Source organism: Danaus plexippus, chromosome 11 (genome assembly GCF_018135715.1).
Source record: "Danaus plexippus chromosome 11, MEX_DaPlex, whole genome shotgun sequence".
NCBI lineage: Eukaryota > Metazoa > Arthropoda > Insecta > Lepidoptera > Nymphalidae > Danaus > Danaus plexippus.
The window spans coordinates 553,209-568,337 of NC_083544.1; the positions used below are offsets into that span (position 1 = coordinate 553,209).

Here is a 15,129-nt window from a genome sequence, read left to right on the forward strand (position 1 = left end):
TTAAATGCAATTAAGAGTTATCTGTTGTCTTTTTCTTCTCATCTATATTTGACAGTTATATATTTATAAATTGTATTTGAAACATTGACACGTAAAAATGTATTTAATTTAATAATTTTTATTATTATTTTTTTTAATAAAATGTCAACTCGTTACGTTAAAATATATTACGGTCCATATGAGGCTTTCTACACAGTTTGTCACAAACCTCAGAAGCTGAGGGGACTTCGAGGTAATTTTGTTTTTAATATAATAAAACTGTTATCTTAATACCATTCGTTACTCCTTATCTGGTGGTAAATATTAATTGTATAATATCATAAGAGAGAGTGTTAAGACCTTTGATGAGAGGGTAATAATTATATTATTACTAAGTTGTTGATCTTTAATTGCTTTCGCATCCTCGTGTGCAGCAACAAATAAAGTCTTATGACAGTGTTAATAGGTCTGGGAAGGATTTTAATAATTATATTTATTTACGGTACAGACAAGCTGCAAAAATTAGGTTTCCGAGTGGACCTGGTGCCGGTGGACTTCGTTAACCTCTGTGTCCTGGAAATGTGTGGCCATGAGGTTGGATAACTGTTATAGTAATATCGCTTGTTATTATTAAGACTTTTTTAATGTTAGTACCGCAATTATAGTAAGGATATTAACTTTATAATGAAATTACATCTTGAATCGCTAGTTGGCTAAGAATTGATACATTGTGAATAGAAATTCGTATATAGTCATAAGCTTTTAGAAGATCTCGTGGCACCAAAATAATGCAATTACGGAGATAGAAAGCTGCTTGTTTTCCCACTACGGTATTAAACATACATATGTTTGATTACACGAGAATCAGTTCAGTTTTCTTTCATTCATCTTTCAAAAATATAATCAACGAAAACAAACAGACAAAAAGGTTTGTACATTAGACGAGATGTCCCGATTGCTCGTAACTAAATTTATGTGCTCAGTGTATAAATATTACTTAAATCAAACAGTGGACTTCAAACTACAAAAAAAAATACCTACTTTCAAAACACTTCAAAAACTATTTATTGCCAAAAGAATAGACGAGACTCGTTAAGTTTTGAAGGAAATATGGAACATATTACATAGGAATTATTTTCTATTTTTATTCGTTATTAACAAAAGGATGAAAAACCGATTTAGAAACTTTTGTTGTCATAATCAGTCGCTACACCTACTTACCGAATATGTAGGAGAAATCCAACTAACGATGAAATATAATTCTAACAAAAAAATATAATAGGAGACCTCCTCACATTAAGTGATCATCGAAAAACACTCGAATCCGGCAACAAAAAGAAATATATTGTTATGAGCATTAGGTAACTAGTGAAATAAAGCCGTAGGAAACTCATTGAAATCATCGGAATAATATTTTTTTGCTACCAAATTAAGAGACTCATTATAAACCCGGTAATGTCGTGTAATTTATAATAATTTGACAAGAGCTCTCGTTGAGTAAACTTTCCTAGTACCTTTTTATTCCGCTCAGTTCACGAGATGTTTTGCGTTTAATTAGTTCAAAGATAATATTTGTGACATGGTTGATGCTACAGATGTTTGTACATCGTGTAAATAATAAGAAAGGCTAATAACAACGAGCTTCAAATTATTATCGTCTGTTGTTTTAGAGATATAGATAAAAAGATTTTTAACCTTTTGTGAAGGTCAAGTCATTGTAGCAGAATAGTGCAATTAAGAGCAAATTACAAAGCAATGTTAATAGACGTATAATTTTACATATCATCGAAGGTACAGAGGTAATTGCGGTTGTGATACGAACTGGTTTCTGCGACTCGATATATTGTGTCTACTTATTTGGTTAGACGAGTATTTACATCTACGGGGAAGCGGTCACACTCGATGGACACGCTTGCCCACATGCACGCGTAGTAAAGACGTTTTGTTAGTACGTATACGCCATTAATATAATCAGCAGCTTCGATATCAGACTTACCTTTTGTATCACATCACATGTATTCTGCTTCCATAAAAATAACATTAACTGTAGGTCGGGAGTGCATTCAGTCCAATGAGATCAGACTTTCGCGAGTATTCATTTAAATGAAACTAATATTAACGGATTACGTGTTTTTTTTTAACGACATACTCCCGACGTTTCCGTCAGCTTGCAGCAGCCGTGATGTGAGTGTATTCAGTATTAGTTCGTCAGTAATCTCTCAAACAAGGCGCCGTGTGCCAGGTTTTCCGCTGCAACATCTGCAACCTGTCCTTCAACTCGTCGTCGGAGCGGGACCCGGTGTGTCAACGTGCAGTCGCAGCCGTTCTGGAAGGTTCTTCCAAGTTCCTCCGCGCCAGAAGCTACCTCTGGTCGTGGGCTCTCATCGAGGAGCAGATATTCAGAAGAAGCGAGTTCGCGCCAAAAGACTATTGGCCGTTTGACTTCAAGAACATCACGACCTGCGAGGACTGCGTGTGCTGTGACAAAAACAAGTGACGCCGCGTATCACGGGACGGGGTAGTTGTGGGACTACGTTAAGCCGTCACTGTTAGCCCGCCCCGGAAATTAATTATAATAGATATATTGTCTAGGAAGTTGTTTTTTAGTAGATATATACATATATATTTTTTTGTAATGACGTGACGGGTAGTAATAATAACATACACAAGTCAAAAGGTCAAACGTGTCCTGCGTGTATTCATAAAGAATTTCTTTCCTAGTGTTTGTTGCTTGTAATGCGGGTATTCCTTTAAATAAGTAGCTTGAATTTAAATTTTATGTTAAATACATTTCATCCAGCACATGTCCGCAATCAGTTCATCCAAGTCATTTGCAGCCAAAACAACACACGTTTGTCTACATTTTTTGTTATTTTTAGACGAAAAAAAAAAGGATGAATAAAAACAACGATAATTTGCATTTGTTTTATTGAAACAAGTCTGTAGACTCCGGTCCAGTTCAGTCAGCCGACGTCACCGATTACATTTAATTTAGATATTTTACCGTAAATATTTACATGCGAAATAATTTAATGTGATTGTTTTTTTTTTCTACAAATAATATTAATATATGTTATAGTGAACCCGAGCCGGCCGCGCCGCGTCACGCGAGCCCGCGGCAACTAATTTAATTTTCGGCCATACAAAAGATTCCACGGATCGCAGCCAGGCTCCGCTCCCTTACTATGAAACATGCTTTTTCTAGCTACCAAGATTCCTCGGCGCTGGACGACGAAACGGAATATTTTACACGACATCCAAAACGAAATCGGTTGTTCGAAAAATATATTAAAATATATAAATATAGATATAACGATAAAATGAAATGTAAATCAATTAAACAATGACTCGCCACCGACGGCGAGCACGCGGCGAGTGGAGCCGCGGGAGACGGTACACTGCGTATAAAACATTCCTTACAGTAACAGCGAGTACATACATAGGGGTCGAAGGAACGGACACCTTAACCGATACACTTTCGTTATAATTATTGCATGCAGACAGCCGCGACGGCCCGACCGCCCGCCCTACACTCTGCACATAGACGATTATATACAAAAATACTATAAAAACGCGAGACGACCTCCGCCCGCCCACAGACGTATTGTCCTGACGCGCCCACGAGGACTCGCCGACCGGACAGCTCTCGAGTCGTTATTACTACCGTATGCTGTCCGGCTCGGCTCGGCGGAACTGTTGCATATTCGGATCCGGGACAGGGGAACCTTAATTAGGGGCAGTGTCACAGTAACGTCCAGTCCGTAAGGCGCAAGTCGATCGCGAGTCGCTCACTCATTTCACTTGGCTCTTGAGGTGTTGCAGGAACTCGTAGTAGGAGAAGGCGGATTCCACGCGGTCCTCCACCAGGCGCTCCGTGAACAGTTGGCGGGACGGCGAGTCGTCTCTGGAACCACACATTAATATACTCAGTGATGTATGCTATGTATGGGGACTATGTGATAAGCGGATACTCGGCCGACTTATATTGTCTGACCGACGGCTCCAGGCGGCCAGCGACATCTACCGTCGCGTCTCGCGACTACAGCGCAGGTCTGTTACGCGTTCTAGAACCTTATGTAAGTCTTAAGACGTGTCATCACAATCCGCACATAGTTTCGCGGGTTAACAAATCCTCGCGAAGCAAGGAGTGTGAGTGTGTCACCTGAGCAGTAGCAGGCCGGCGGCGTAAGGGCGGTCCTCGTTGAGGCGGTCGATGAACCCGTGCAGCAGGTCGTTGAGGCCGGTGTCTAAGTGCGGCAGGTCGCGACCCTCGGCCGGCAGCTCTGCGAACGAGTTGACCCCCAGCGCCTCGGACAGCCAGGCGGCGCTGACCCCCCGACACACGTATATCACCATGGTCTCCCCCTCGTCCAGGAGGTACGCGCCGTCCAGGCTCAGTCTGAGACAATGTATCATACGTCAATGCTGGGACCTGCTCTTCTCTATCTCTGATGTGATCGTATTGGGGATGTGCGAATGTTAGGCGTGCGAGCCCCGGTGTACCTCTCGGCGGACAGCTGGAGCCGCGGCGGCTGGTGCTGGCTGGAGAGCGTGTGCAGCTCGTACAGGTCGGGGTGCACGGCCCGCAGGAGACTCGCCAGCGGCGCGGTCTTCAGGAACAGCATGTCGGAGACACGCTCGTCCAGGCGAGTCGACGTGCCCGTGCGGAATGCTTTCTGCGCACACAACACTCATTAGACCGACGCCCTTAACGTGTACGAGTATCGGAACGTCACATAAACGACCGTTCTTAATGACATTTAAATATCGCGAGTATCCGTTTAAATGAGCTAATATGTGCGGTTGACTACGCGCTGTCCTCTCGTCTGCCCGGGTCACGGTCGCTGCGAAGTCACCCAACGTCGGGTGAATATAGTTTTTAATATAATAAAAAAAGGCGTAGTTATCCGAAATGACTATTAGTTTTGTTAAATAATTGAATGTCGCTTCGGAGTCTTATTACACTAGTCTACTTTAAAGCCCAATGGCCCTAACTATGGAAGCTCATTCAGAAGTGATGAATGTTTTATCGTAAATTAAATATTACAAGAGCACCCGCTGAGGACACGCTCGTGTTCCAGTGAACGGACGACGTTTGGTTCACACTTCACAGTACAGAGACCTAAACGAGTGAAGCGCGAGTGACGCACACAGCCCGAGACGAGGTGCTGATGTAGGATTCCCTCGCCGGGAACAGCGAGCTGCGTCTGCAGGAGCGAGCGCTCATAGCTTGGAAATACATGTCTGTTTCATAGGACCGTCCAGCTCGCGCGCACTCGCGCATGGAGTGGTCGCACGGTAGTCAACATAAGTTTCATTATAATTTAATTACTACTTCATTAATCTTAGTTTTAAACCTGTGTTTGATATCGTTTTCGACCTTCCGACCGTAGTGAAAGTAATTCGCGTCTCAGTTAAATGGTATTATTTCTATATCAGGGAAGCCTTAACGCGTGTAATGTATAATATAGAGCGTGACCCGTTTAAGCAGCGCCAGTATCAGTAGCGGCAGTAGTCTGAGCGTGGTGGGCGCGTGCAGGGAGGCGCTCTGGTCACCCGTGGGCAAACTGTGGGCGAGGCGGTGGGCGCTCAACATATCCACTGCGGCGTTCATCAGAGCCTCCTTCGCTTCCGACATGGACGCCGACACGCAGCGGTCCACGGCTGTAATATTTGACAAATGTTCTAGTTAAACTGGTACAACCTAAACATTTGTCGACCGTCTGTCGCATGTCGCATTACATCGACCGGGTGAAATATAATATGAAAATTTTGTAGCCTGTAAATTTTTCAACCGTTCAGAACACGAACTTAATAATAGTGCAAATGGCTCGTTCGATATTAACATAGGAGTTTGCTCTTGTATTTCTTTAATTTCTTTAAGTCAAATAAATTGGTCGGCCACCGAGAAGATATGATTATTATTGTTCATGCAGGTCACTTAAACAAATAATTTTTGCAATTCAATAAAGTCCGACCGTTAAAACAATATTTTTTCAGTGAGTTTCAGCGAGGAATACTAAACAAAACTTGGAACAGAAGATATATATATATATATATATATACTACCTATGAAATGTAGTTGCTTTATTTCAGTGACGTCAGTTATTAGTTATATTAACAAATACAAATGCGTCTCCTCACCCATCTTAGCGAGTAGACCGATGACGGCGTGCTGGTCCGCGGAGTGCAACACATCCGGCAGCGTACTGGCCACCGGGAGCGACAGCGTGTGCACGCGGATACGACGCTCACCTACACACACACGCACACATTACACACACAGCTGAAAACGTCAATATACTATATGTATATATATGAAGTATGTGTGACGTCACCCTTGCTGCTGGTGTACAGCAGAGCGGCCTGGAAGCACACGTGCTGCAGCTCCGTCAGCGACTCGTCGATGCTGAGCTGCATCGCGAACCCAGCGTCCGGAGACACGTTGGCCAGAGACAACAGGTCCGTGGAGCGCACGAAGAAGTTGCCGTGGAACGTGTGGATGGATATCCCTCTGCACGGAACGTAGGCATTAAACAACGACTGTAGGGCGACTTCAAGTAACATGTTGGCGGACCGCACACTTATTGTGTTTGAACTATGTCAAGAATACGAGTTTCCTTCTCTGGACTCTTATAATGACATCCAAGTGATCACTTCTAAATAAACGCGATATTTTCCAACATATAATATTAAGGTATACAGCACCGCCCGCAGCTGGCGACGCCTGCGCAGTGTTGGTCCTAGGCACGAGCTGGCGTGGTCGCGGATACTGTCGCCGGAGATGTATGAATGATAAACTGGCTACGCTCCGTACCTCGTGCAGCGGACCCTCATGACGGCCTCGAAGCCTATCTTGCGGGTGAGGTAGCGACACAGCATGCGCGTCAGCAGCTCCGCCTGCCATTGACGACTGGCGCGGAACAGCGGGATGTGGTGCACCGTACCCGCGCTGAACTTACTCATACCGCCTGCAGACCAATGTTGCTACAGTTTAACATTTGTTTTTCAATGTTCAGCGTTACTTCCAACTGTCTTACAAGATGGCTGAAGCCAGTATTTATAGTTTTCAAATACAAGTTGATGGAAATGTTGATACAAAATAAAAATGGCTCAGTCATATAATTAATTATAATCAGTCATAAAAATAATTCTAAGGATTATAGTACATTTAGGGAACACACATTTAATTTGAACCAAAAAATTAAAATTCCCGAACGCAGCGGATATGACATTAAAGCGGTAACATTTCTATCATTCACTTTTGCGCGGGAAAATATTTTTCGAGGGAATTTGCGAGTGTCTTCGTAACTTATTTAAGGGGATCTGTCTCAAGATAATAATTAGTTTGTTCTAGTTAAGGTTTGATTTGTTATTTGAAAGTACTGGTAAAATCTTTTAATAATTTTGTTAGAACCCTAAATGTTTATTATAATTAGTACAGATGTCTCCGCTTGTGACACTAAACGAATAGAATATGCTGAAGCATTTTGTATGGTACTGACTGATGGTAGCGAGGTCGCAGTACTGCGAGCTGAGCAGGAACAGGTCCACGGCCACCTGCACGCCCGAACAGTCTAACGCCAGCCGCTTGTAGAAGTCCGTGGCCGGGGACAGGTGACGCACGTCCTGGGCCGAGCGGGCGTTGGGGTCCTCCCTGAGGCGGTCGCGATATTAGAAAGAAGCGTGATTAGCAAGCGATAGCTGGAATAGGATCTCCGCCGGAGACCCCTCGGACGGAAACCAGGAAGAGAATGCGGCGCGGGGAGTAAATGAGAGGAGGAAAGAAAAATGATTTGTCATCTGTACACGCGTTGTATGAACACACTGGTCTTCACACGCGACTATTTGGAACTGACTGAACTGGATGGAAACTGTGAGTAAACCTATTCAGTCGCCAACAATCAGGGCCGTGCAGTGTGTCCCGGACTCTATCACAATACCGCTGCCCTGCTACCTCCATGTAACAACTATGCAGTCAAGTAGTTTATCCTCTCATCCTCATATCTAACCTCCTCGTTGGTTATTTCCATCAAAGTCCGTCCAGTATGTTTCGAGTCCCGTACATACTCTCACGGAGTGTAATTTATAATTAGTAGCATTCGTTGTCTCAAATAATGCTCCCCGCACCGGGACGGCTGGTTTACTGAAAGAGGCTGGTGATATGAATATAAGAACGAGCGAGTATAGACCTGGACTCTAATGCGCCGGGGCCCACGTTAGGCAGACACGTTTGGAACACGGTCACCCTGCCTCCGGTCGGGGCCTGGAAATAATTCAAATATAAAAAATACATTCAGACACAAACAGTTTTATAATTAATATTTCAAATCACACATCGCCTTCAGAACCGATTTGAAGTATAGGGTATATCATACGAGTGTCGTATCCCAACACTAGCCCCGCCGGTCCCGCTACACTGACTCACGAGGACAACAATTTGTATTTGTATTCCGTGGTAACGAAGACAAAAGGTTTCGTTGTTTAAATGTTATACGCAAATTGTTTAAAGTAGGCGGTGAACGTGAGTGTTAGCATGGGTCCGTACCATGAGCTTGTAAGCGGCCTGGAGCGCCGGGCCGAGGGCGCTGGCGGGGGCGGTGGGCGAGCTGTACCGGCGGGGCAGCACCGACAGCAGCTCCACGACGATCGCGCGATGCTCCAGTAGGTTCACCAGCAGCGACTCCGGCGACGGGAGAAACACCTCTGAAATCACACACACATAAGATTTAATAGCGTGATTTACATGACACAATTGATGAAGTGATTAAGGAGTTCCTCTGAGAGAAAAGGTGTTATCGTTAGGTCTACACGAAGTTCACAGCGCCAGCCCGGAGGAGACACGACGTTTAGCTACTTCACAGGGTCCATTCCGATGACACGAATAATATAAATATGTTTTATACGAGTTCTGTACAATTTAAAATAAACCACAGATAACAATACTTGGTGTTGTTTAAGTGCTGCCGTTCATGATTTCGTTCTTTTATTCACCTTTCACGTTTGTTAATTTATTAAAAACTAACTTTCGCATGTCATATTGTTATTTCCTTTATAAAAGTTCCAACAAAATTCCTAATATATATATTGTTAGGATAATTAGGGATTATTTGATGCATTTAGAAACGTCACCTCACAAATATTATAAAAGTGAAGGTATTTCGAGGGATAAGTCATTTCCTGGTCGGCTTTCGTACGGAACGGTTCTCGTTGTGAGGTGTCGTCGCTATTTGCAGTGAGTAGTTTTCAGTGTACCCACATTCAATTTGTAAATGTTATGTGACTAATGGCTTGTAATGTGGCAATAAATAATTGTTATTTGTGTCACTCGATTATTTTTTATATAATTCGGCTTTAATTCCTAAAAATATGATTAACTTATAAATGCATAATCTATTATATCTGCCAACTGAGCTACTGCACCCCGGACTATCAACTAAATGCTTTAGGGTGCTTGAATACTATGTTTTTCAATATAACTATCTCTGACCTTGAATTTTCTGTCAACTCGCTCACTCTCTCATTACAGTCAGTGAACTAATAAGCCATTTTTTCCACTCTAACATGAGTCAGTGTCTCCGGTCTTGTGCGCTCTATGTGTGTATGTCTTAGTTCATACAACTTCAAACTACCTTCAACGTCCAAAACGGTCATTTCCCTTGGTTTGGAGAGTCCGTCACTCATGAGGTAGTAGTGAATGTGCTCGTCGTAACAGATGAAGCCGACTTGAGTGCGGGCGTCCCCCGGCAGCTGTTCCAGGTTAGACTTCAGAGTATCACACACCACCTGGAAACGACGCAGGTTTTTAAATATTATCAGCTGTTCGGAAAGTTCTGGAACTGCTACGGGACGAGAATAATGAAGAGTTGTAAATAATACAAACATTTGTGTTGATTTATAGAACCGGAAGGAAACTTTTGATTACTCTTTAATAGCAATAACGTAAATCAGCTTCTAAGAAACCGCTCACCACCCCACGCAAGCCACTGACATTGTGAACTTATGTAACTGAATGGAAAAACATTCAAATGTAACTTATAGTACCCGCTCATTGTATGTCTGTAATCATTCAACAACTAACCAGTAGTATAACAACACTTTGTTTACATAATTTATCTCGTCTCTTTGTAACCCAACACATTCTGTTTACGTAGTTTATCTGGTTTCGTCGTCGCTGCACTCACCTGCAGGTATCCCGACTCCCTGGCGTTCTGCGAGACGTCGAACAGGAACAGGTAGACGGCCGGCTGCGGCGGTCGCAGCATGTACTCGCTGGGCGCGATGAACTCTATCGTCGCCGACTTCACCTCCGGCCTCCGGGACGGGTCGCCGTAGGACTTGCTCACGGGGTCATACTGGAACTCCTCGGGCACTGGAACCGGCGTATTCGATATGACATAACTATTGATGTTGATACACATCCTGTATAAAAGTTGTTGAAGTGACACTTATGCGTTAAACGTTCAACGCTCCCGCGGAGAGGAGGAGACGAAGCGAGAGGGGATGCGTGGCGCGCGGACGCATGCGAGCAAACAATTGTGACTTGCAAGTAATATTAATAAAGTTTGTCTTAAAGATACACTAAAAATTCCTTCAAAATTAATTTCTGCCCCTTCCGGTTTTCATTCCAACGTTACAGAGTTTCACTTCTTCCAGGGGGACAACAATTTTTTTGTGTAACAATATATTTAACGCAGATAGTTATTTGTATAAAATTAAAGTAACTGATCCGGGCTAACACACGCATGTAAGTGGATAGTTGTGTTTGTCTCACAGTATCTATAGCCGTGTGTATTTACATTGTATCTCTATACAATGTGTGTGTCTGTGTGTGTGTATCAATTTATTCATGTGTGTGTGTGTGTGTGTGTGTGTTGTATGAAATACTCACATTCATTGACCCGGTAGCAAAGGTTGCATTTCCATCTCTTGGAGTCGACGAAGTGAACGAAGGGGTTGATGTAGGTGCGACACGCCCGGCAGCGGACTATAGTAGTACATTGTATTACGGGGAGATGCTGAGGAAACAAATACATAGAAAAATCACTAAACAGAACTACCGAGACCGACTATACGAGTTTCGTTTGAAGCCTAGCCCGCAGCACAAACATAAAACACAACATTATTATGAAGCGTAATGCATATTAAATAAAATTATTGTTTACAAACAGAAAACACTCAGCGGCCAAAGTTCATTAATAAAGTGATAGTTACGAGTAATATAAACGATAACATCCTGTTCCCACTCGCACACACGAAGACGCGTTCACCACAGTTAATAGTTATTATGGGGTGGAACTTACATTGAGGTCTTTGAACGGATGGATCAGGATACCGAGAGGCAGTCTAGACTTCTGCAATAAAGAATTCGTCTCCGGGATACGGTTGACAGTGCAACGGAATATTCTGGAACACAAATAATAAACATAGTTTGAGATTGTCATTGGCTCTTGTTATATATATATAGATAATGATCTTTACTTCTTTAGCATATGCAAAACTTGTTTTTCAACATTGGACCTTGAACTATAGATTTAAAATCCATTTTCATTTAAATCACACATGACAGTTAATATTATAAAATAAAATATTTAAGACATAATACAACAGAATAAAACGATTTAAAATATCAGTTCGGAAACAAATACAATACAGTTATGAGAGTTTCAATGATAAATCTGTTTTGCATGTAACGCATGTGCATGTGTGGTGCGTGCAGTACTAATGTTATTTATACTCAAGTCGAACTGATGGAACTATTTTGTATAAAGTTTTTATGTTATTTGAATGTATGGTTAAGAGTTAAGATAAACGGAACCACTGATGGGAAATAGAGTACACTTAAGATAAGATAATTTTACACACACACACACACACACACACACACACACACACATATATATGTATATATATAACTGTGATCACATTTTTAATTTAAAACTGCAAGGCTATTCAATGCTTATCAACACTATATGAGAAAATTTATTTACCATACAACTATTAAACTTCTTTTTTCTTTTAATGTATGTATAATATTCTACAAGTAATAAAAACCAAAACATATACAAACAATGAAATATAACTGTTTGGTTTTCAATCATGTTCATATAACCTGTACAGTGATCATAATTACTGTCATCATATTACTCGACTCGTTTCACCTCTGTCAGGACTTGTAGTGGACATTATAAAAACACATATATACACATTAAACAAATGAAATGTTATTTTTGTAGCAGAATCCACTTATTAATATGTATTGGAAAAATAATGTTCTTCATAATAAAAACTGTCTTTATTTAAATAATGTTTTTTTTATAAGATATATGCAGCGTTCTCTCTATGTTAAAGTCAATGAAATCTAAAACCTACTTCACCTATAATAGATGAAGGCACAAGTCACAGAACCCGTTTTTTTTTTCTTATAGATTCCGTGTAAACTTCTCTCGGAAATTTATTATATTGAAATTATAAAATAAAATTATATCTCATTTATTCTTATACACTGACGGGTGAACATTCAGTGTGATTGTAGATAAGATATAGAGTGTGTTATAAAATAAAATATATGTATAGAAAACTTTTCAATTCTATCTCCTTTGACAAAACAAAAAAAAAACAAACTGTCAATGACTATTGCTTTTTAATTAAGGAAGAATAAATGACAAACAAACTTGACAGCACTGTTAAGAATTGTTCAGAAACGGTATTCTGACAATCAGCTGTTTGGATTGGTAATTAATAATATTATTATTAATTACTATTACAAAAGAAGAATGCAAATTATTACAAAACAGTTAATGTAAAATTAATTGATTCTGACATTTAAAAAAATATGTCAATTTTCACTGTACATGTGCCTCTGTCAGATAATCACCTAATGACCTTGACCTGAACTGATAACTACTTGTTACTAAATATTGTTATCAAAAATACTATTTTACTCTAAGCAGCCCGTCTTGTTATGGAATGTTGACTTAAGATTCGTCTAGAATTTATTCATAGCCGACTTTAAAATGTCTTCGAGTGAGACAGCTGTTAAATTAATGTTGATATAACATCTGTATAGACATTAGTAAAAAATATTTCATTTTTATAGGTCAATAGTTTTATTTATATCGAATCTAACTTGTACTCACTCTGGGCTGCAGTTATTGGCCTCAGCAAACTGTTGTCCGAGCCTTATTTCCGGTGGATCTTCGGGATATTCTGGCAGAATGTGCTTACACTGCATCAAGTCCACCATCTGATGACCCCAAAGCTGATTGAAGCCCTGCTTAGTCACACTGAGCTGTCCGCCTTGCTGGTTCACGTCGTACAAGTTATGTGTGGGAAACTGTTTAGCAATGTTCTGTTGGACTTGCATTTGTTGCTGTGGGCTAAGATTCGTGTAAGGCATCTGTGGATATCTACTCGTCATGGAAGATGGGCCGCTTGCTGGGCCAGGTCTAGGCTGTTGTACCATAGGAGGCGCTTGTCCTGGCCCGATTGGCATACTTTGAGGGCCGCTAGGTGGTCCAGTGATGAAGTTTGGTTGGGAACTATTAATAAGGGGTGGCTGTTGGTTTGTTTGTCCCGTAGGTCGTAATGGGACTCCCGGTTGACCTATGGGTAGAGAAGACGGCCCATGGGACATATTTTTTGGGGGTCCCATGTTGTTAAGCGGAGCTTGGCCTTGCATCGGTCCATTAATTAAACTGTTTTGACTTCTCGGTGGCCCAGGTGGTCCAGAAATAGGCGGCAACTTTGCCATACTAGATGTGAGGGAATTAACTTGCTGTCCTGTAGTTAGAGGACTATTTCTGGGACCAGATGGTCCATTAAATGGAACGTTAGGCTGATGGTTTACAGCATGAGGAGATGAAGTTTGGGATGTGTGATTTGTTCTGTAACTTTGATTTGTACTGAAAGTATTAATTGTCGGAGGGCGATTCATAGGAGCTGGACTGAATGAATTGGATGCTGCTGGATATTGATTAGGGAGTGCATTTGGGGCACTCATTGGACCATTCATGTTTGGCTGGTTGTTTAGACTAGAAGGAATTAGAGGTGGGGCATTATTATTGATTTGATGGTATTGAGGATGATATGGAGAGTTTGATTGGTTAGTGTTGGTCATTGAATGTGGGCTGGATGAGCTCAGTGGAATGTTCTGAATGCTTTGAGCCTGCTGTTGACTTGGCACTGGCTTAACGGGCCTCATGGGGGATGACTGTAAGCTTGTTGGAAGGGGCATCATTCCAGTATTATTAAAAGCTGGCGAACTGCTGGCACTTTCGTCATTATATGGATTCGTTTGGTGGTTGAACCCTTGAATGCTTGTAGGAATGATTGGTTTCGTGTCTTGTTTCGGAGGCAGTTGTCTCGTCAGCGTTTGATTGAATTGTTGAAACATAGCAGGATTTGAGTTGTAGGTCCCGGGAGCATTGTTATACGGATTCGGTATGTGAGACATGGCTTCGCAATCTGGAACGATATTTTTGAGCTAATTTTTACAGCAGTAATAAAATTTAAGATACACGATTTCATTGTTAGAATATTACGGATATCAAGGGAGGTCTATGATTAATGCTAATTCACTAAAATTGACGGAAGGGCTATCACATTTTTAGGCTTACCGCTAACGGGACGATGTCACAACACATGAAACTTTGTATACACTTTTGTGTAGTTATACCATTCTCACATATTATCACAGGAGGTAAATATAACTTGCTAAAATAATGCTGTAAGGGATAATACGACCCTGACTTACGTGGCCGTACGTTTAAGAGCGACCTCTACTGGTGAGGAAGATTGATTTTTGACTTTTAGATTTTGACGTCAATTGCGTTTCGTTCACAACATTTTACGTCTCTTAAAATGATGTGTTGTCATTATGATTAGGTATATTTAGAAAAAAGAGTATGTTATGAATAGTTTGCGACTGAAGCATAAAAATTTGTTAAAGTGACTATTTTTGTATTTATAAAAGAAAAAGCTTGGATTTTTTAAATATATTTTATTAAAAATGTATTTATCCAGCACATTGAAATTTGTAATAAATCCTACGCTCTAATATTGACTAGACTACATAAAGAAAGTAATCGATAATTTTTAACAAAAAAATGGTCACATTTAGCAGTTCAGATAAAAATTTATTTTATTTAA

General features: G+C 41.1%; 2 protein-coding genes across 2 annotated transcripts; one reads left to right on the forward strand and one right to left on the reverse strand.

The window, feature by feature from the left end:
• The first annotated feature begins 97 nt into the window (after positions 1-97).
• On the forward strand, positions 98-2,895 carry LOC116765955 (UPF0728 protein-like). The gene is made up of 3 exons (XM_032655605.2): positions 98-232; positions 488-573; positions 2,222-2,895. The coding sequence occupies exons 1-3, from the start codon at positions 142-144 to the stop codon at positions 2,474-2,476; spliced, it is 432 nt and encodes a 143-aa protein (XP_032511496.1). The 5' UTR covers positions 98-141; the 3' UTR covers positions 2,477-2,895.
• On the reverse strand, positions 2,891-14,774 carry LOC116765953 (protein transport protein Sec24A). The gene is made up of 16 exons (XM_032655603.2): positions 14,598-14,774; positions 13,119-14,445; positions 11,283-11,385; positions 10,871-10,997; positions 10,164-10,351; positions 9,612-9,765; positions 8,528-8,685; positions 8,172-8,245; positions 7,485-7,636; positions 6,797-6,950; positions 6,318-6,493; positions 6,124-6,234; positions 5,459-5,643; positions 4,483-4,655; positions 4,142-4,378; positions 2,891-3,883 (listed from the first exon to the last, which is right to left on the reverse strand). The coding sequence occupies exons 2-16, from the start codon at positions 14,432-14,434 to the stop codon at positions 3,772-3,774; spliced, it is 3,420 nt and encodes a 1,139-aa protein (XP_032511494.2). The 5' UTR covers positions 14,435-14,445; positions 14,598-14,774; the 3' UTR covers positions 2,891-3,771.
• Between the last annotated feature and the right edge of the window lie 355 nt (positions 14,775-15,129).

Bases quoted from the DNA above. Each gene is read 5' to 3' on its own strand.
- LOC116765955 (XM_032655605.2), top strand. From the start codon at position 142: ATGTCAACTCGTTACGTTAAAATATATTACGGTCCATATGAGGCTTTC. The intron at 233-487 runs GTAATTTTGTTT...TTTACGGTACAG, and splicing joins GAAGCTGAGGGGACTTCGAG to ACAAGCTGCAAAAATTAGGT. The intron at 574-2,221 runs GTTGGATAACTG...GCCGTGTGCCAG, and splicing joins TGGAAATGTGTGGCCATGAG to GTTTTCCGCTGCAACATCTG.
- LOC116765953 (XM_032655603.2), bottom strand. From the start codon at position 14,434: ATGTCTCACATACCGAATCCGTATAACAATGCTCCCGGGACCTACAAC. The intron at 7,637-8,171 runs GTCTATACTCGC...CGACCGCCTCAG, and splicing joins CCCGGCGCATTAGAGTCCAG to GGAGGACCCCAACGCCCGCT. The intron at 4,379-4,482 runs GTACACCGGGGC...ACATTGTCTCAG, and splicing joins CTCCAGCTGTCCGCCGAGAG to ACTGAGCCTGGACGGCGCGT.